Source organism: Eublepharis macularius, chromosome 11 (genome assembly GCF_028583425.1).
Source record: "Eublepharis macularius isolate TG4126 chromosome 11, MPM_Emac_v1.0, whole genome shotgun sequence".
In the NCBI taxonomy this organism is placed as follows: domain Eukaryota; kingdom Metazoa; phylum Chordata; class Lepidosauria; order Squamata; family Eublepharidae; genus Eublepharis; species Eublepharis macularius.
Window position 1 is genome coordinate 8,185,344 of NC_072800.1, and position 22,129 is coordinate 8,207,472.

The 22,129-nt window shown below is 39.1% G+C and overlaps 1 protein-coding gene across 4 annotated transcripts in view; it reads right to left on the reverse strand.

Annotated features, from left to right (window-relative positions):
- Positions 1-22,129, reverse strand: part of GALNT1 (polypeptide N-acetylgalactosaminyltransferase 1) — a 176,224-nt gene that overhangs the window by 35,982 nt on the left and 118,113 nt on the right. For all 4 annotated transcript variants that reach the window (XM_054990995.1, XM_054990994.1, XM_054990993.1 and 1 more), the window contains 3 exons: positions 17,013-17,179; positions 14,116-14,323; positions 12,376-12,546 (listed from right to left, as the gene is read on the reverse strand). In XM_054990995.1, the coding sequence (XP_054846970.1) occupies positions 12,376-12,546; positions 14,116-14,323; positions 17,013-17,179 (546 nt within the window). The remainder of the gene's footprint in view (positions 1-12,375; positions 12,547-14,115; positions 14,324-17,012; positions 17,180-22,129) is intronic.

Here is a 22,129-nt window from a genome sequence, read left to right on the forward strand (position 1 = left end):
GCTCTGGAAGAACAATCCCCAGTATGCCTAGCAGTGTTAATTTGTTTGGAGAGCATAAGAGCTTCTCATTGCAAGATCTTAGCAAGCGTTTGCTTGTCATCAGTAATTAGATTCAAATCTTTTCCCATAAGAAAAACTGGTAGTGGGCCATGGTAGCCTCATAACTATTAATTCTAAACTGTGGAAGCGTAAACCTTTCTACCAAGTATGTCTAGTTTCCAGCCTTCTTTATCGATCAGAGCCAAGTAGCCTGTGTTTACTTGGAGGCCCTTCCCTTGGATGGACTCAGTGACAACAGAATTGGCTAAGGGGTGAGTAAACAGAAAACCTGACCCTTCTTGTTCAGCCTTATACGTATTATCCAGCTTTTTAAATGTCACTGGAGTTGAAGATGGTCTGGACAACACATCTTTGGTCACATCAAGCATCGCTTGCATGACTGGAAATGTGACAGGCCCATCTGCTTTTGAATGAAGGATCTTAAAGACCAAACCTGAAGAGGTTGGAGCAGAGCAGTTCACTTCAATTTCCAAAGATCTTGCCATTCAAACTAACTGTTTAGTGTACAAGCAAAGATCCTCACTCAGAGAAACAGCAGAGTCCTCAGTAAGGATCTGATACAAAATCTGAACCAACATCAGAGTCATTATCAGACTGTGTGGCAGAGTTCAACATCAGTTCTGGAGCAGTATTGTCTTCTGGAACCATAGTAGGAACCGATGAAGATTCTGCTTTACACCTTTGTTCCGAGTGAATCAGCACATAAGGGTCTTTGTCATGGAAAAAGTAATGAGTAGGCCAGTACATACCCGATGAACCTTCATATCCATATGCATAATAATGATCAGAGGAACCATACACTGAGTAATGGAACCGATGGTGTCTTTGATGATGAGCCAATTCCAGTTGATTGTTATTATCAGACAGAACCAAGGAATCTCTATGCCGTTCAGCAAGCTGCACCAGAGAAGGCGACAATGGGGAAATAGCTGTAGATGGTTCAATGACTTCAGGAATTTCACCCTCTGAGAGAGAAGGAACTGAACCAGAGCGATGTCTGGGAGATGGTGATGGGAGTTCTCAAAATCCTGGATGGACCTGATGGAACTGAGGTAGTTGGACCCAAAGAAGAGGATTTCTTTCTCTTATGTGACTTCAATGTTGAGCATTTATTGATATGCTTCGACTTGAGCTTAGCCTTTTTAGCAATTGGCCCTAACTGGCACCAAAGTGGAACTGACGATGAACACAGCTGGAACTGACTGTTCTTTCTCAGTCACACCAGGTGCTGAACAGCCTGGTGGAACTGAGGAGGCCTGTCCTGGACACTGCAGTTCTTCATCTGCAGCACTGTGACTGGGGTCAGTGGAGCCCTTCAGGGCTGACTCCCCAAAAGCCACTTTAAGTTGCAACACCCTTTCATGGCGTGCTTTGGGCATGAATTGGTTGCAGACTGCACACTGCAAGGTGTCATGGCGTTTTCCCACATAAAAGAGGCACTGGTCCCATCTGATTGGGCCATCTTTGCCCCACAACGGGAACACTTCTTGAAGAGGGCCTTCAACATTATGGAACCTAAGGCTCTGATCTGCATACAGATCAATGGATCCAAGGCATGAATAAAGTAGACGGTCCTCCTTTAGTGGTGGCAAAAGAAGAACTGAGGGACGGAGCCACTCACCCCACCTTTTATAGCTGCACCTGGGGGGAAAGCGAGCGAAAAGGCTTGGAGAGCGTCTCATACCTCTAGGAGCTTTGGAATGTCCACAGATGGCTTGTGCATGTGCAGATCCTATGTGGGACTGGCACAGAAGACACGACAATAAATGTGCCCGAGCCTACACCTCCATCCATCAGATTGCCACATACTGCTTTGAAAATTCTATGGAGATTCAAAAGCAACTTGTGAAAGCACCTCAGTGCCTCCTTGGATTCCAGATCATATTTATACATTAAACATGCTCCAAGTTTGGAGACAATCACTTACTGAAAAGGGAAGTCACAGCACCTCTGAAAGTTAATCATATGATTTTGGGCGGGGGGTGGGGTATGTGGAAATACAATGGTGAACAGGACACAACTCCTGGGAAGTTAAAACAAAAAAAAAAAAGATTTGTCACTTCTTAATACCACTCCACATACTATAGGATCTGAAGAACAACTTTAGGCACCCTCTTGTACTAAGCTCATGGGCAAGGGGATGTGTGTGTGTGTGTGTCTGTGTGTGTCTGTGTGTGTGTGTGGCGGGTCCCTAATGCTCAAACCACTTTTTTTAAAAAATAATTTTTTTATTGAACATTTGTTGCAACACATAACTTACAAGTAACAAAAAAAACATCATTTCAAGTCAAGTCAAAAATCTAATGTACAGTACATTTTTAGCCCTGTATACATGAAAAACAACATTGATATAACCTCATGATAACACAATCATACTGTTAGTTTAATAGAACGAGAGGTAACCATTGTTTGTTATAACTTGAAAAATTTTTGAATTAGGCTGCAGATTGTTTTCTTCTATGTATTCCAAAAAGGGGAGCCACTTGTCAACAAGCCACTTGTCTGTGAAATGTTCTGCATTTTGTATATCGTTACTTATTTTTTCTAAAATAAAGTGGTTCCAAACTTTGGAAAACCAAGTCTCAATTGTTGGTAGTCTTTTTGATTTCCATACTGTTGCTATGGTACTCTTAGCTGCAATAAAGAATGAAGCAACGAGTTCTTTCCTGGGTTTGGGGATGAGTAGATTTCCCCATAGGTCTAAAAAAATTATTTTCGGGTCAAAAGGAACTTCATAATTAGTGATGTCTTTAATTTTCATTAGTACCTCCTCCCAAAATTGTCTAATTTTTTCACATTCCCACCAACAGTGAGCAAAGGTTCCTACCTCACCACAATTTTCCCAGCATTTTGGGGATGATCTAGTTGATATTAGTGCTAACTTTTTGGGAGTTAGGTACCATCTGTGTATCACCTTGAATGTTTGTAGTTTAGTTACAGTGACTTTTGAAGTGAATATACCGGATGACCATATATCATTCCAAACCTCTGAGGACTGTTCGATTGAGCAGTCTTTGCTCCAGCTATTTTGGCAGCTTAATTGTTTGTTTTCCACTGTGTTTAAAAGTATTTTATACCATTTAGCTATCATCCCCTTTTTTTTATATGAAGATGAATTTAAGATTTGTTCAAATTTTGTCAGAGGTTCTTTCATGATGTTCCTTAGTTTTATTTTCTCTGCCATGTGTGCAAGTTGTAAGTAGCTAAACCATTGTAGTTTTTGTTCCAATTTTCTCTCTATCTCTATTTTCTCTAATAGCCCTGACTTTGTGGCGATGTCAGTTAATCTGGTAACTTTTGCCTGTCGCAAAGTTAGGATGAGTGTTCGATCCCGCCCCGGTGAGAACCATTCTTGATTTAGAAATGTTGAGAATCTGGACAGTTTTGGGACAATTTTGGTCTTGATTTGATCCCACGTCTTTAATATGGACGGTATCACAAAACTGTTTTTGATACCTTGTGGTCTATTATTTGGTTTATTCCAAATTGCGTCTGTGATGTCACAATGCTTTGAAAGGGGCTGTATGATCTTAATCCAATCCGGTTGGGAAGAATTGGATGTCATTTGCAAGAGGTTGACCAGTCTTGCTGCTGTTTGGTATAAAAATAAATCTGGGTAATTAAAGCCTCCTTTTGCTGATTTTCTCCTCATAGTAGTAAACGCAATTCTCAGATGTTTGTTTTGCCATAAAAATTTGTTGAGCAGAATTTGCCATTGAGCTATTTGTGATCTATTTATAGTGAGAGGGATCGCTCTAAACATATAAAGAAATTTTGGTAATATAAAGGCTTTTATTAAGTGAAATCTGTCATATCACGTGAGTTTCAGCTTATTCCAATTGGTAATGTCTGATTTAATTTGGTTTGTTAATTTGAGGTGGTTCAATTTTATCAGTTCTTTTAAATTAGAAGAGATTTTAACTCCTAAATATGTTAAGTGTGATGGAGACCATTGAAAATTATATAATTTGTTCATTTCTTGGATCATTTTGCCATGGATGTTAATAGCAAGGTAGTAGGATTTTGTTTGGTTTATTATTAATCCTGCTATTGCTCCGAATTTTGCAAGTAGGGATGAGAGATAGGACAGTGAATTTGATGGTTCAGACAGATATATCAACATGTCGTCCGCGAACAAGCTGATTTTGAATTCTGTTGAGTTAACAGTTATTCCTTTTATTTGATTGTTTTCTCTAAGGGCGGCTGCGAAGGGTTCTAGGGCTAATGCAAATAAGAGGGGAGATAAGGGGCAACCTTGCCTTGTGCCTCTTTTAATGTATATGTTTTCTGAGTGCATGGCGTTTACCTTTATGTTTGCTATGGGTTGATGATAGATTGCCCTAATTATATTTAAAAATTTTTCTCCGAATTCCATATGTGACAGTGTTTTAAAGAGGTATGATGTTTCTACCGAATCGAAGGCTTTTTCGACGTCCAGTGATAACAGGATAGCTTCCACCTTGTTTTGGGTACAGTGGTCTATAAGGTTTAATGATTTATAAATGTTATCAGTAATGTCTATTTTTGGTATGAATCCTGATTGATCTGTGTGTATGTAATTGGATATAAATGTATTTAAACGATTCACTATGATGGAGGTGAAGATTTTATAATCATGGTTGAGTAATGATATGGGGCGGTAGGATGCTGCTTTCAGAGGGTCTTTTCCCTGTTTGTGAATTACAATGATGTCAGCTCTCTCCCAAGTAGGTGGCATTTTACCCTTGTCTAGAATCGCGTTGGCCAAATTAGTTAGGTGCGTTACTAATAAATTCATATATTTGTTGTAGAATTCTGCCGGATAACCGTCCGGCCCTGTAGTTTTATTATTTTTGGCATTTTTTATTGCATTTGTTGCTTCCTGAATGGTGACAGGTTTATCTAGAAGAATCCGATGAACTTCCTCTAGTTTCTTGAGGCTTTTTAATGAGTTCAGAAAATGGGTTATTTTAGATTGGTCGGGATTTTTTGAAGAGTATAATTGTGTGTAGAAGTCTTTAAAGACCTTAAGAATTGATTCTGATTTATACTGCATTACGTTTTTACTGTTATAGATTCTGTTAATAATATTTTGTGATCTCTTTTGTTTTACTTTATATGCTAAAATGCGAAGAGTTTTAGGTGAGTTAGACCAGTGTGTCTGCTTAATAGCTAACAGCTTTTTATATATCGTGTGGCTTTCCAAGGTTTCTAGGATTTTTCTTTGTGTTAGGAGCTCTCTATATGTTTTTTTGCTACCTGTTAGTTTATGTTTGGTTTCTAAAGCCTTAATGTTACTTATTAACTCTTGCTTTTGTTTCAGTTTTTCTCTATTTATTTTAGCCGTAAGGGCTATTATGTGACCTCTGGTCACTGTTTTAATCGTGTCCCAGAGTATGTGCGCCCCAATTTCTTTAGATTGGTTTTCCGTGATTGCTGTTTCTATTATTTTCCCAATTTCTTTAGTTGCATTTTGATTAAATAATAAGTGCTTTGGTAGGCACCATTGATTGCTGTTCTGTGTTTTGTCACCTAGGTTGAGTGTCATTGTTACCCATGCATGGTCTGAAATTGTGTTACTTCCTATTTCAGTTTCCTCTACTTTGTCTATAGTGGTATTGGAGCTTAAAATGTAATCAATTCTTGTATATGTGTTGTGCCTTTGTGAAAAATAAGTGAAATCCTTTTCTCCTTCGTGGTAATGTCTCCATGTGTCTATTAGATGGTATTTCTTTAGAATAGCTGCTAATTTCGTTGTTTTGTTTTTATTTTTTGTGTGTAGTTTGTTGAGGTTCGATTTGTCTAATTGGTGTTTTATTATGTAGTTTAAGTCACCTCCAATTATCAGATCTCCTTCCTGGAATGTAGTTAACTTCTGCAATACTTCCTCTATAAAGTCTAATTGGTTTATGTTGGGAGCATATAACGAGGCTAGCGTGAGCTTGTGTTCCCCTATTTTCCCTTTGACAAAGATGTATCTACCTTTTTTGTCCTTAAGTGTTTTTGTTTGTTGAAATTGTAAGTGCTTTGTAATTAGGATGGCTACTCCCCTTGATTTGGAATTGCCAGTTGCGTGGTATTGTGCTTGCAACCACCTAGCTCTTAATGAATCTGTATTATCATACCGCAAGTGGGTCTCCTGTAGAAAAATAACTTGTGCTCTAGTATGGGCTAAGTTCGAAATCACCCTCCTTCTTTTTATTGGGTTGCCTAAACCTCTGACATTAAAAGTTAAAACTTTGATTTTAGAACACATTTTTTACTTTAAGTTGTAATAATTACTAACACAACTTGTATCTTCTTAATTTGGTGCTGCAATAAAGTTATTTAGGTGTTACCAGAATCACAATATTTTTTCCCTTAAATGATGTTTCAGAAATACTGTATTTAAACCACACTCATTAATATATAGATATTATGTATTTAGTCCTTTTCTTTCTTCTTGTACTATGAACCTTACGGGTTTCGTAGAATTCAGTTCAGTTATACCACTTATACCCCTTCAGTTTCTTGTACTGGTTTGACTACTCACTGTATATGCACCCTGTACTATTCTTCTTCCCCCTCTTTCTGTCCTTCTTTCTATTTTTTATTTCCTTCCCTTGACTTTCTATCTTGTTGCAATCACTAACCTTCTTTATAATTGTCCTTTCCCCCTCCCCTTCCCTATAACCACCCTAACCCTCTTCCCTTTTCTTTACCCTCCTCCCTCCCCTTCTATGCTAATAAACTGTAGCAATGAACTATAAAATATAGATTTTTAATACGTTTTTTTTTACTTTTTACTTTATATTCTTTTTTCCCCTTTGTTTTCCTTATTGATGAATTTACTAACTATATAAATCTATTTAGCTAATATATGCAACTAATTAACTATCCCAGCACCCTCCTCTTTCCCCCTTCCTCCCTCCCACCCTCCCTAAAACCACATTAATACTGTAATGAACTAAAAATACCACTTTATCAAATATATAACCAGTGTTCTGTTTTCCTACAAAGATTTGTTCGAATTTAGCTCTCTCAAACTGGTGAGTTAACTTCACTCACCGGTTGTGGAAGTCAGCCCCCCTCCTCATCCACTTATGAGAGCTAAATAAAACTATGTGAGCTATGTTAAGAGCCCCCCTCTCCTTCCCCCCAAAACCTCTGAGTTGTAACTCTATTTACAAAAGCACTACTTCAATCGGACCATAATATTAATGTCCATTTTACCGACTTGTTGAGAGACTGAAATATGAAGATTTAAGTGTCTCTAATGGGGATCTTGATCCCTTTCTGAGGAGATAGTACGTCAGTAGATTTCCTTTTCTGGTTTTGTTTGTTCGTCTCCATTGGTATTTCCAGCCCGACTGCGTTCGGTAGCTCTAGTCCCGTGTCGATGTCCGTTGCTATATATCTTTTGCCTTGGTGAAAGACCATAAGTTTGCATTGATCTTGCCATTTATATCTTCTGTTCGCTCTTTGCAGAGTCTCAGAAATTGGTTTAAGTTCTCTTCTTTTGGAGAGCACTTCCTTCGGAAGATCGGCAAAAATATGTATCAGTTTGCCTTCACATTTGAATGATCCCCTTGCTCTGGCTTCTTCCATTATCTTCTTTCTTGTCCGTAGATCTGGTATCTCGACAATTATATCTCTTGGGCGATCTTTATTTTTAGTTTGGTGATAAGGTCCCACTCTGTAGGCTTTAGTGATGTAAGGGTAAATTCCTTCCTCAAGCTTTAATTGTTTAGCTAGCCAGTTGGCAATGAAGCTTGTGAGATCTGTGTTATACGTGTGTAGTTCATCTATCCCCCGTATCTTAATCTGATTTTGTCTGACATTCAGTTCAAGTTTCATTAGTCTGTCCTGTTGGTCTGTAATTATTTTTTGCATGTCGGTGACGTCTTGTTGAGCCTTCACACTCACCTCCATAGCTTTGTCGGCTTTATAATTAGCCGATTGTAAGTCTCGTTTTATGTCTGTGAGTTGTGCTGTGATCGGGTTAATGAGTTTGGCCATTTGATCTATAATATCTTGCTTTAGTTGTACTAGTTGGGGGTCTAGATGGTTAACTGGTAGATTTACCTCAGCGGTGCCTTCTTTTACGACGATTTCTGCCATTTTGTTCTCCTCCGCTCTGCTGTGCTCCCTCCCCGCCGGCTCTCCCGAAGCCGCGAAGAACGCCTGTAAGTCTTTCACCGCTTTCGGATTGTTTTTCTTTTTCTTGATGGAGTTTGTTAGCATTATTTTTCTCGACTTATTTCCCTTCATTGTGTATATTAGCGAGGTTTTGGGGTCGGGAGGGCTGGAGCGCTCTCAACATGCGTCCATTCCTCTCTGCTGCGATGCCACGCCCCCCCTCTCAAACCACTTTTGAAAGTCCCATGAAATTTTAAAGTTCTTTGCCATAAGACATGAAGTACTTCTAATTGAGAAATGCAAGACAGATACATTGAGGGCCAGCATGGGGTAGTGATTAGTGTTAGACTATGATCTGGCAGACCCAGGTTCAAATCCCACTCTGCTACAGAAGCTTGCTGGCTGATCTTGGGCCAGTCACATACTCTCAACCTAACATACCTCACTGAATTGTTCGAAGATAAAATGGAGAAGAGAACGACGTAAGCTTCTTTGGGTACCCATATGGGAATCAAGGTGGAGTATAAATCAAGTAAATAAATAAAGGCCAGGATAGTTAAAAAGGAGCTTTTTTGATAAATGGGATACTCACTAAATTTGCTGATGATACCAAATTGGGAGAAGTGGCAAACGCCCAAGAAGATACAGTTAAAATTCAACAAGACCTGAATACTCTGGAGAAGTGGGCAGTTGTGAACAGGATGCAATCCAACATAGATAAGTGCACAGTATTACATCTGGGCCACAAAAATGTGAAGCACAAATACTGGATGGGGGATACACTTCTGGGTAGTAGTGTAAGCAAAAGAGATCTTGGAGTAAGAGTGGACTGTAAACTAAATATGAGCAGTCAGTGTGATGCGGTGGCAAAAAAGGCAAACTCAGTCTTGTATCAAAAGGGCCATTGCATCGAAATCGCAGGTCATAGTCCCTCTCTATACTGCCTTGGTCAGGCCACACCTGGAGTATTGTGTGCAGTTCTGGAGGCCTCACTTCAAAAAGGATGTGGCCAAAATCGAGAGGGTGCAGAAGAGAGCGACGAGAATGATCAGGGGTCTGGAGACTGAGCCCTACGAGGAAAGGCTGAGGGCCTTGGGAATGTTTAGTTTGGAGAAAAGGAGATTGAGGGGGGGCATGATTGCTCACTTTAAATATTTGAAAGGCTGTCATTTGGAGGAGGGCAAGGAGCTGTTCCAGTTGGCATCAGAGGATAGGATTCGAAGCAACGGGCTTAACTTACATGCAGAAAGGTACCAGCTGGATATTAGGAAAAACCTTTTCACAGTCAGAGTAGTTCAAAGGTGGAATCAGCTGCCTAGGGAGGTGGTGAGCTCTCCTTCACTAGCAGTTTTGAAGAAGAGGCTGGATGAATATTTGTTAGGGATGCTTTAGGCTCATCCTGCATTGGGCAGGGGGTTGGACTAGAAGGTCTGTATGGCCCCTTCCAACTCTGTGATTCTGTGATATGTATCTCTATTGGAATACAGCATGTTTGAGGTGGTGCTCTAGATCCTGTGGCCAAGATTTTATTTCTTCTTTACAAAAGAAAACAAAGTACACAAAACAAAAGAAAACAAAAAAAGTCTGAATGTTTTAAGTAGCTTTCACTATAATCTAATATGGGTACTAAGAGCTGTACCTCCTTAATAGCCATTATGATCATTTGCTTACTTGCATAAAAACATGTTTATGAAACACAGAATGTTGGCTTTTCATAATGCTGCAGTAAGTTTACAGCTGTACTTGAAAAAGGAACCAACTGGAAACTGTTGTTACTACCCGTTTTTACAACAGTGAGTTTCTCAACATTTTACTGAGCTGAGCTTTCTTCTGCATGCCTTTCTTTCTTTCATGGTGCTTTCTTTAAAGCAAGCTTTTGCTCCCTGCTGTACTTGACAAGCAAACCAGTCTTCTATCATGTGCATGTAATAATCATAATGGGCTGAGATGGACTGAGGGAGTTTTGGCCCCACTCAATGCAAAAGTGCAAATCAGCACTCTGCTAGTTTGAATCCCACTACTGCCATGAACTCAGCAGGTGGCCTTAGGGATAATAACAACATTCAGGGAAATAGATACTGCAGGGAATGTTAGCAGAAAATTTGAAAGCAACCATAAAGTTGAAATCTTTTAGAAATAAAGCATAACTAATTTACATGAAATGAATAGCAATGTGGACACTAGGGGTGTGCACAAAAAAATGGGTAAATTCCAAAATTCCCTGCAGAGAAGATTAGCAACAGGGAAGAATTGGTAGATGAGATGAAGGTGGTGGGGACCTTAGGGGGAAGTGACCATGTCCTTCTTGAATTCCAGTTGCTGTGGGGAGCCAAGGAAGTTCGTAGCCAGACTCGTAGGTTAGATTTTCGTAGGGCCAACTTCGATGAACTCAGAGGCTTGATGAGAGTCATTCCATGGGGGAATACAGGTACACAGTATCTTATTCCAGGACACCAAAATACTGGACAACACTTCCAACTACTTTGTCAGACTGCACAGGGAAGCCATTGAAATTCACAAGCATAAGCAAAACTTCAACAGGAAAGAAGAAACCTTAAGAATGAACAGAGCATGGTTTCCAGTTCTGAAAAACACCAGGCTAACAAAACACTCTACACCTGACAATAGCCCTGCAGAGAAGATTAGCACATCAAGCACCAATCCATATGCAAAAGAACCTCCTCAGGATACAGTGAAGCCTCCCGCCATTAGCATTCCACACCCTGGGAAACTCTTACAGAATGACTCAGCTCAGTCCCACCCCTCCTGAGTAGATATAAATGACCTGCCAACATCTTTTCCACACTGTGACACTGAGAGATCTCTGTCTTTTGGTGCTACACCTCTGAAGATGCCAGCCACAGCTGCTGGCGAAACATCAGGAACTACAATGTCAAGACCACAGTAATACAGCCCAGAAAACCCACAACAACCAACAGTCCAAGGTACATCCCAATATCAAATTCTGCTTCCAAAGGCCTCAACAAGATGGTGTGGTCTACTGTGTTGGAGACAGATTGAGGACAAGTAGCAATGAAGCATGGCCTTTGTCTACAATGAGGCAGAGGTCATCAACTAGAACCACTAGGGCTGTCTCTGTCCCACAACATGGCCTAAAACCAGACTGTAAAGGGTCCAAAGCATCAGAGTTGTTTGAGAAGGCCTTGAATTGGTCACTGCTGCTCTCTCAACCACTCTGCCCAGACAGGGCAGATTGGACACTGGGCAATAATTGCTTACTTCATTTTTGTCTGAGGATGGTTTTCAAAATAGTGGACAGATGAATGCCTGTTTGAGAGGCTGAGGGAAGGTGCCTTAAGTTAGTAACAGATTTATGATAGACATCAAGGACTCCTTTATGTAGTCTTCACAATATTTTAGTAGACAGGAAGGGCAAGGATCCAGAGTACAAGTATTCTGTCAATATCCATCACTGCGACTGGGTCAAAATGATTCAGAAATGGACCAGAGGGTGTGTTAAGCATTACTTCTGCTTCATCTATGTTACATGTGACAGCAAGAATAGATTGTATTTGAGCTATTTTGTCAGTAAGAATCCTTGTAAAGGTGGTGCAGGCAATTGTGTGTTCTTGAACCAGCGAAAATTCAGATTTAGGGGTCAAAAGATGTTGAGATACATTAAATAGCCAGGATGGATGTGTTTTGGATGGTGCAAAGGCTGCAGAAAAGTAATTTTTCTTCGCTTCTATCACTGCTGCTTTATAAGTCTTGCAATGGGCTCTGTAGCATTATCTATCAGATTCAGCACAAGTGTTCCGCCAACGTCTTTCCACATGACTTCTAGCCCAGCTCTGTGGTGAACCATGGGGCTGGTTTCTGCTGCAAGGGATGGAGAGGCTGGCGAGGAGTGATCAACAGTTTGAATATTAATTGAAATTAATGCCCCACCATCACACACAGATACTGGAATTTTAATGGCTTAAAACTAGGGAGGGATGGCCAACTCGACTTAAAGCAGCACACCTGCATTTGTATGTCACAGATAACCCAAGTTACTTTCCAACTGAAATTATGCATAAGAGAAGGGGAAAGAGGGGTTTGCAGGCAAGTCTGGCAAATACACTCTGGCGTAAAGGCAAGGAAGACTAACATTTGAATGTAGTCCTAGAAATTATTAGCATCTGCACAGAAGTATCAGGTTGATTTAGTAATATAAATGAACGAATATCCACAATTTGATAGATCAGTTTTGCTCACCTGACTGGAAGGGTCCTGTCACCTTTCCTTCGGTCCATTTCTCTCTGGGGAACAGGATACCATCGGAAATTCAACTTCCAATTGAACCCACCATAAGTCATATCAGATCCTGCCATATATTCAAAAGTATCATCGCTGATTACATCAATTATAGGACAAACCACCGTTCTCCTAAAGACAGAAGTGGCATAAACTGTTAGAGGGGAAAGAAGACAAAATGTATTATCTACTGGTGCAGTGCAGGACAGCAGCCATACCAGTATCGGCATCGAAAAGAAACTTGTCTTCCATGTTTATTCAGAACATTTATACACTACTTCTCCAGAGAAAGTGCTCTGGGCAGCTTACAAAGTAAAATGTGATAAATAGTGTAATCCTTTGCAAAGATACTACAGTTGAGGCCTATTGTGATTTCTGTGAGCTTAGACTGCAGTACCTCTACATAGGATTGCACTGAAAATCAAACCATTATAAAACCCATTAAAATTAACTATTAAAAGGCAAAAAATAAAAACAGTATACAACATTGAGTGTTGTAACTCAGTCATATACTTGTACTCTTAACACAAGGGTTGACTGCGCACCACATATTTTTCATCTTAGAAAGACACTTCTGATTAGATAACATTTAATGTTCAACAGCTCAAGTATTCTTTATGTTGTATATCACTCTGCGCAGGTGAAAATGTTGTGTTTGGGTTGTACACATGGCTCCAAACTTCGATATATTGAGATATGATAAACATTATTTCAAAAATATTGTTTAGAAATTACAAAAATATCAAACAGATATTATCGGTATTTTATCTGAATTGAGTGAAAGACAGGATAATATAGGATGGATTTATTGATGGTTGCAAAAATTGTTTTTACAAGACATTAGAAATAGTATAGGAATAGTATTCCAGAAAAGTGGGAGTATTAATAGCTGGAATGGAAAAATTAACATGTATTACAGTGCAATACTACGGAGGGTTACTCCAATTTAAGTCAATTGACTTCAATGAGCTTAGACTGGAGTAACTCACTATCAGATTGCACTATTAGAAAAGTCAAACTCAGTGAAAGGGTACACGATTTTACCATGTTTCAGCAGATCCAGATAAAAGTATCATTGGACTGTATGAACACATTCCATAGCATGTATTCAACGTATGTTTTGGTGCTTGATGAAAGATATATAAAGGAATGTAGTAAACAAGGTGCTATGTTCAATAAAGATTTATAACTATTAAACCCTTGAAACAATTTTAGGCATCAATCAAATCTATCATTCATTCTACATAGTAAAAGGTGCATCAAAAACAAAGACTTTTATGTACAATTCCCTTTTCTCAAATATAAATGCTCTAAAAAAGTAAATATTTTAAAAATTACATATTTGACATGGACAAATGGGACAGTTACAACATGTAGCTTACCAGTTCAAGGTAATCATAAGTGTTAGAAAAAGGTCTTTTCAGAGCCACACCTGCTTCAAGAATTGGACAATTCATTAGCAGAGTAGCTCTCATCGTAAAACCAACACACTGTTGTCGACTACATAGTGTTTTTTACAGCTTTCCAGTTGTATGTACACTGGATATCCACGAATGACAATCAAGATCTGCTTGTGTCATTTTATTCCTTTTGTGAGAACTCATTTAAAAGATACTTCCAAAGACTCTAGTTATGCTTTACCAAAAACAGATTTGCTAAATATTCAGCATCAACCTTCAATAAGTCTTAAAAAATAAACACCTGTCAGCTTTTATCCGTGCTAGTAGAGGTTCCAGCCATCCTACTGTACATTCACAATGAGCATCGAGGAAGGTGATGACTTGGCCTTTCGAGGCAGCCGCACCTTTCAACCTGGCTCTAATCAATCCAGAACGCTGCTCCATTCGAATCACATAGACTGGTACTTTTAACTTTTTCACATAGTTCTCCAAAGGTCTCTTCAAAAAGTCTGGAAAATATAGGAAAACAAAGGACAGTGTATTCAAGATACACACTGTTAAGAGATAGCCAACATTTCTACATTGGCCTACATTAGTCTAAATTAGTTCTCAAATGAAATTCCCAGGAGGACAGGATTATTCAGCTAACCATTCAACACACCTCAAGGGCCTAAGAAGTGTCTTGATTTATATTTTTTTCCTAGGTGGCAAACCCCTTCCCTACAAATCAAATTAGTTCCCAAAGCAGCCGACAACACTTGTGGTTAAAACTGCCAATATACATGTGCTGCTTCTACATGTACACATTTTAACAAGTTTCAATATTATATTTTTTACAAGTAGAGAGCCAAAACAAATAATGTGGCTTCTTTTAGCTTGCTCCTCCCTCTTTGCCCTTAAATGTATGTAAATTGCACTTTGGGGCACAAATTATGGAACTGAAGTCAAGCAAGTTAAGCAGAATTTTTTTCCAAATTTTTATTTAGTTATGCTTAATAAACAGTTACAATATTAAAGGAAAGTTGTTATACAATGGTATCTAATAAATTTTCTATTACATTTGTTAATGATGGTTTATATACCATGATAACAAAGAGTTTTTTTACAAGTAGGTGTTTCATCTTTGGATTTCAAATAGAGGTTAATATACTTAAATGATATTCTAAAACCTGATATTACTATTGAGAATTCTTTATATATACATAAACGATTGTATTATTTTTGATAATAATCAGATTATTATTGAAGATAATATTTGAAATAGATTCTTTTATAGTAATGATTAAATAGGTATTATTATAAAGTCAAACCTTTTATGGATCAGTTACATATATTAATAAAAAGAAAAAATAACAATAATTTGTAACCATTATTATAGCCCTTATGAATCTTGCTAAAATAACCCCCCTCCCTTCCCCCTCCCTCTCTTAACTCTATCCCCTCTTACTTACTGATTAATAACTATAAACTAGATTAAATTAAGTTGCTTACTAAACAGTTCTCTATGGCCCAAGAGTAATCCCCTATAGACTATTTGGTATTTCTTATACCAACTTGAAGAACAGTAAAAATAACTGGAGGCCCTATCTCTCCCCCCCCCCCTCCATTCTTAAACCGGATTTATATATTATGCAGTCATAACATTTAACAAGTTGTTTTAGTTTGCTCTCAACTTGAATTTTAACATCTCTGTCTGTTTTTTCTTTGCTTGTTAGATATGTCTCACTGGGGTCTTGCCCTCCTTGTAAGGTGATAAAGGAATGGGTATTTTTCTTTTCTGTGAGATTCTGTCTTAGTTTGAAAAAGTCTCAATGCCAAGAACCTACAATAGTATCCTCCCAGTTTCCTGATCTGTAGCTTGGTACATGGTATCATGTATTTTTACTTGAAGAGTTGTATAGTTAGTCCATTTGCACTTTATTTGAGCTTTTCTCAGTGCTTCTGTTGTAGATCTAAGTTCTTTTCTTTTTTTAAAAAATGTGGATGGTAAGTCTGTGAGCATTTGGATGTGTGTTCCTTTATACGGAATTGAGCCTTTATTTCTTGCTATTTCCAGGATTTTACTTCTTGTCTTCCAGTCAGGAATTGTAGCTAATATGTCTCTTGGTTTATTATTTTTAGGGGGGGGGGTTGGATTGTTTTGTGTTCCCAGGCGAAAAGCCTTGATGATTAAAGAACTTTAGAGTTCATCAGACCACTGGGCATGTCTTTAGATCTCTTTCATTGAAAGGAAAAGGCCTTAAAAGTGTTCGTTACTGGCTGGATCATTCCTCTTGTTAAACTAGCCTTTAGGCATCAAAGACAGTAAGAGCCAAGAAAATGGCTTAATCTTTTTAACATTCACTATCTGCAGCATATTACAAATGAACTAAATTAAAGTTTTTCATATAAAACTAGTCTGCCTTCTGCTTCACCTGCTTCTTTTTGACATAGGCTGGTGACTTCTTCCATATGTAATCAACAACTGAGCTACATTCATCCAGTTTTCATGTAAATGAAAAATTAACACTTCTAAATTATGTTCAGGGGAAGATGTCTTGTTTTCTTAATGTTTCACTTCCCAGTGTGAAAGTGTAATTTTATGCAAATTAACCTTCCTAGGAACGTAACAGCAGACACAAAGAAAGCTTCAGGCAAAGTTGAACGTTCTCCTCATTCAGTTCTACTGATTGATGCTAGACTCTGAAATATTCTTGCTAGCTTGGGAAATTATTTTTGTAGTAGTGATTTCTCTCTCTACAAACAGAATATTTAACCAACATGTGGATAAAGCTTGCATTGACTGACTGCATCTTTCAGTTTGATTAACTTCAAAACCGAGATTTTTTTGAATAAAACTCCACACCAATCAAGGAAACTGCTTCAAGAAAAAAATCATTTATGAAGAATAGCAGCAGGTGTACAAAATGTCCTTGTTTTGAGACAGATCCAAAAAACTGCAGTTGGAGCACTGATCATGATGAATCTTAGCTGCTTCTCCTCATTTTGCAGTCCCTCCACCCCTTGAAAAGTCATGGGACCATTATGGACAGCATGGGATGTGCTGTGAAGAGCTGCAGTGGGAAGGAGGACTCAGTGGAACTTTCCCCCTCCCCCACCAACTCCTGCACAAAACCCAGCTCATGTTTATTGGTCCTGTAACTCTACCAAAAGAAACTTGAATTTGTGCAGAACAAGCAATCAATGCTAAAGTCTTACCTCTTTCACTAGCATCATCGACCAATATAATTTCTTCTAGCATTTGTCGTGGTGATCGGTTTATGACGCTATGAACAGTTCGCAAGAGAGTACTCCAAGCTTCATTGTGAAAGACAATGACAACACTTGTTGTAGGAAGGTTGTCTGGATACACCTTTGTCTTGCACCTAAAAGTATACAAAGCAAACAAAGTTGTAATAAAAGTATTGAATAGCAGCATTATTTTATATATTCTATTGTATAACTGTTATGTTTATATCCGGCTCTTCTGATAGGCTCGAAGCAGCTAACATTAATGCAACTCATCCAAATAATACAGCAAATACAAAATTCATCAATACAAGAAGATCCAGTGCCATTCAGACCGAGATATCCAGCAAAAAAATCCTAATTCTTAAGGAAAGCTCTGATGAAATAGCCAAGTTTTACATGTTTTCTGAAGGCTGGGATCTGATGCACAGCATCAAACAAATTATTCTACAAAACAGGAGCAGTCACAGTGAAAGCCTTCTTTCTGGCCTAATGAAATGCTTAAAGGAGCGAATCTGAGCATGAGTGCACATGCAATAGGTGGTCGTCAAGATGTATGCAGTAGTCCAACAGCTTTCAAGTTAATAACCAACACCTCCAGTTGAACCCAGAAGCAAATTTGGTAGCTAATGAAATGCTTTCAAGTTCAGGGTTACATGTTTGTATCAACCTATCCCAGGTTAGCAAATGGCATTTTGTACCAGTCGAAGCTTCCAAACTCTCAGCCCAACAAAAAAGGCTTCAATCTTCCATGGCAAGTTTCTGCTGGCTCTAGGAACCATAAGGAAAAGAGAAGCACCCTTAGAAGTAAACTGCAAAAACCCAGGTGGATAACCACATCTAAGGGAACAAACAATGTACATTAATGCAGAGGAGTTAGCCGTGTTAGTCTGTGGTAGCAAAATCAAAGAGAGTCCAGTAGCACCTTTAAGACTAACCAATTTTATTGTAGCATAAGCTTTCGAGAATCAAGTTCTCTTCGTCAGACGCCTGATACAGAGACTGGTATTTAAAATTTACAGAAACATTGAAGCCACAGGGGGGAAAACCCAGAGGATTGAAGATGTGTGTGTGGAAATTTGGGGGGGAAGTTGAAATATATGCAATACTAACTTTCCTACAAATCTAAACTTCTTTTTACTAATTTACTTTGTTTTCTAGTATGCCCAATGCTTGAGAAAGAGTTGCAACTGAGGCATCCTGAGCGCATGCATCTTTAATTTTTGCCATTGGAGAGGCAGTAAAAAATGAAAGTTTTTATGTAGAAAATCAAGGTATATTATTTGGACACAAATATTACTCATTCACAATGAGTAACACTATCAGCGTACCTGGTTATCAAGTTAAATTTTTTAACACTGAACTTTTAAATGATTATAAACACCTTATAGCTATAGCTTATTGTTGCCAAAATGACCAAATGATAAAAATACTGTTTAACATGCAGTATAAGAGGTTTCTCCTCACCCTCAACACTCCACCAAAATTTTCCACTGGAAAAACTGAAAAAAACTAGTTGAACTGTAGGGGGTTTTCGCCCCCAATGTTTTCTGAGTCTTCACATCTCTACATAGAATAGAGATCTGTTCTACACAGAAAAGAGATTTGTTCTATGTAGAAGTGTGAAGGCCCAGAAAATTGGGGAAAAAATGTTCAACTTAAAAAAAAAATTCAATAGAAAATATATAGTAAACTACATATTCATCAATAATCCACTTTACTACTTATCAATTTGTAATAACAGTTTAACCCACATTCTTCCCAATATTTACAGTCAATGGACTGTCATTATATTGGGGAGGGGGAATCTAGCTTACTTCTCTCTAAGTACACTGCTGTTTTAAAAAGTTCCATTTAATTGAATAATGAAGCTAGTAGTATAGAAAACAACTGGTTAAGAAATAAATTGCTACTATTGAATAGTGTAAAGTTAACATAAAACAAGCAACAACAGGAACTGCATGGACATTCATTTTTATGTGATACACCAAAAATAATCTGATCTGAAATAATAAATAAGTTTCATACGTTGACCAAGTCACTGAGAGACTATACGATAAAATAATTGCTGAAAAGATTAGCAGCTGCAATGAAATTTTTAGACACCACAGTGATGTCAGGTCTATGGATGACAGGCTATGGCAGATAGATCCCTGTACCCTCACAGCAAGCATTCCATGGTCTTGGTTGAAAAGGCTTTATTCAAGGAATCAAATCGTGTTCATAGATATGTCCACAGGTTGATCAGAAGGTTGACATGAATAACAAAATCTGTAAAACTATGGCTCATATAGGTCCCAAGTACTCATCCCCTCTCTCAACAGGAAAACATAACTTTTGGTCCAGAGAACTCCCTAAATAATATACATGCTTTGTCTAGACAGGACAGAGGCAATAGATTAGAGGCAACAGATTAAAAATGAAACACGGTATTCTTCTTCCCCCTGAGAACTAGCAGGTTTGCAAGGTCAGAGACACTGAGCTTCAAAGCACAAGAGATAAGACACTCTGGATACAGCTGGCCTGTGAATACAAGGCAAGTTATGGCATCAGCAATATGATATCAAGGCACAGCATAGAACAATGGTTCATAGCAATACATCAGCAAAATTAATGGCATGGATGCGTGACAGAGACATTTCTGCCTCGCCAAAATTAGACCTCTCCCTTTTCACCCAGATCCAGGTTTATTGGGAAAACCTTTATGAAAGCTTGAGATGAGTCTGAGAGCATTCATGTGTGAGTGTTCCACCCATTCTCTAAAGGAGTCATCAAAGTCCTTCCACCTCACTAAATAATAAAGCTTGTTGTGTTTTATTTTAGAGTCTAGGATTTCTTCTACTTCATTGGACTGTAGAGTACCAAGAGGCTTTTGAGAAATTGAAGAAACTATTTATTTCGGAACTGGTTCTGCAGCATCCAAATGAGAATCGGAAACTTGTGGTCCAAGTGGATGCTAATGACGTTGCCATTGGGGGGGGGGTCCTCCTGCAACTGAATGAGGAGGGAAAATTATATCCCTGTGCATATATTTCCAAGAAGTTCTCTGGAACTGAACGCAATTGAAGCGTATGGGAGATGGAAGCTTTCGCTGTAAAATTTGCGCTTACCACCTGGCAGCACTGGTTGGAGGGGGCTAAATTTCCTTTTGAAGTGTGGACTGATCACAAAAATCTAGAAGCATTGTGCATACACCGTAGATTAAGCACCAAACAGTTACAGTGGGTGGAATTATTTTCCAAGTTCAACTTTACGTTGAAGTACCTCCCCGGCCGATCAAATTCCTTAGCCACCAAGAAAACCACTTTTAGAGACAAGAATCTCAAATGACAGGTGGCCATAGGCTCAAACGGTTTAGTCATGAACTTAGTAAGTACAAGGGGCAATGACCACTGAGGGACAATAGTGGAAACTGGGGGAAACAAGAGGTTCAATCCCTTAAGAAACAATTTGGAAGTGTAATGTGAGAAAACTGTCTTTTTGTCTACAGGAGGATGGAAGGCAGATATTGCTACCAAGTACACTTTAAGGGACGAGTTTGACAAACCCCACAATTTGAGATCCCAGAGAAATTCCAATATCCCTGGAAGGGAGCAGTCCAGTGGATCCAGTCCTTTCCCGTTGTACCAGGTACAGAACTTTCCCCATTTAATAGTATAGGATTACTTAGCAGACAAACGCCTAGCGTTTTGCAAGACATGAGTCACTCCTTACAAAAACACTTCTATTGGCGTATCAGCCATGCAGTTGGTTTGAGTCTGTTGAGACTGTGATGCAGAACCCCTCCCCAAAGTAACAGATCTGGGTGTGGAGGAAAGTGGTAAATCTGAGGTTGCAGTCTCATCAGACTGTGGAACCACGGCTGCCTCAGCCAGAAGAGGGCTATCAGGATAGCCGAAGTCTTGTCCATCTGCATTTTGCTCACTACTCTTGCCAGACGGGGAAAGGGTGGAAACAAGTAGTAAAAGTGGCGTAACCACCGGAATGGAAAAGCTTCTCTGAGCTTCTCTATACCATCTCAAGAGCCGTAGTCATCTAGTTTGTGATTGTCTTCTGATGCAAACAAATCTAACTGGGGAGTGCCCCAATCGTTGAAGACAGGGTCTAAGTAAATGTCTCTGAAAGGCCATTCGTGATTGTCCCCTTGGAGTCTACTCAGCTGATCTGCTAAGATGTTGTCCGCACCCTGAATATGGACCGCCTGAAGCCAAACTGAGTTCCTCACAGCCCAAGTCCAGATCTGTAAGGCCTCTCTGCAGAGGGATTCTGATGCTGTGCCCCCAGCTTGTTTAAGTAGAACACAGCAGTCATATTGTCTGTGAGAATGAGGTTTCTGTTCCTTACAGCATCTGAATATGAAGTTAACGCATATGAAATTGCCCTCATCTCTAACAAATTGATATGCGAGGACCTCTCAGTTGCATCCCATAAGCCATGTGCACAAGAACCCTCACAACGGGCCCCCAACCAGTGTTGGAGGCATCCATGGTGATGGTAATATTAGGGATCCTACGACCAAACTGAACTCCTTCCAGGAGGTTAGTCCTCTCCAACCACCAACCTAGGGATCTAAGTACACCCCATGGAATGCTAAACTTTTGATTTTGAAAATCCCTATCAGAGTGAAAAACAGAAATAAACCGTAACTGCAAGGGCTGCATGTGAAGCCTGGCCAAGGGCACCACTGTGGTGGTGAAGGCCATCAAACCCAGTAATATTTGTATGAGTTTAGCAGACTGAAACCTGCAATGTCTAAATCGACCAATTAAAGTTTAGATCTTTGTCAGCCTTTCTGAGGGAAGGAACCCTTTGTTCCGCTCCTCATCCAGGACAGCTCCTATGAATTGCACTGATCTGGATGGAAGAAGTTTCGATTTCTTTTGGTTAATGAAGAGTCCAAGGTCTAGACAAGTAGCAAGTATGATAGACACTTGAGACTCAATATCCTCAGCAGAATTACCCGTTATGAGCCAGTCGTCCAGATACGGGTAAATACAACAGCCCTTGGTCCTGAAGAAGGCCACTATTACGGCTACTACCTTGATAAACACCCTGCGGGCTGAGGAAAGGCCAAACGGCAAGACTCT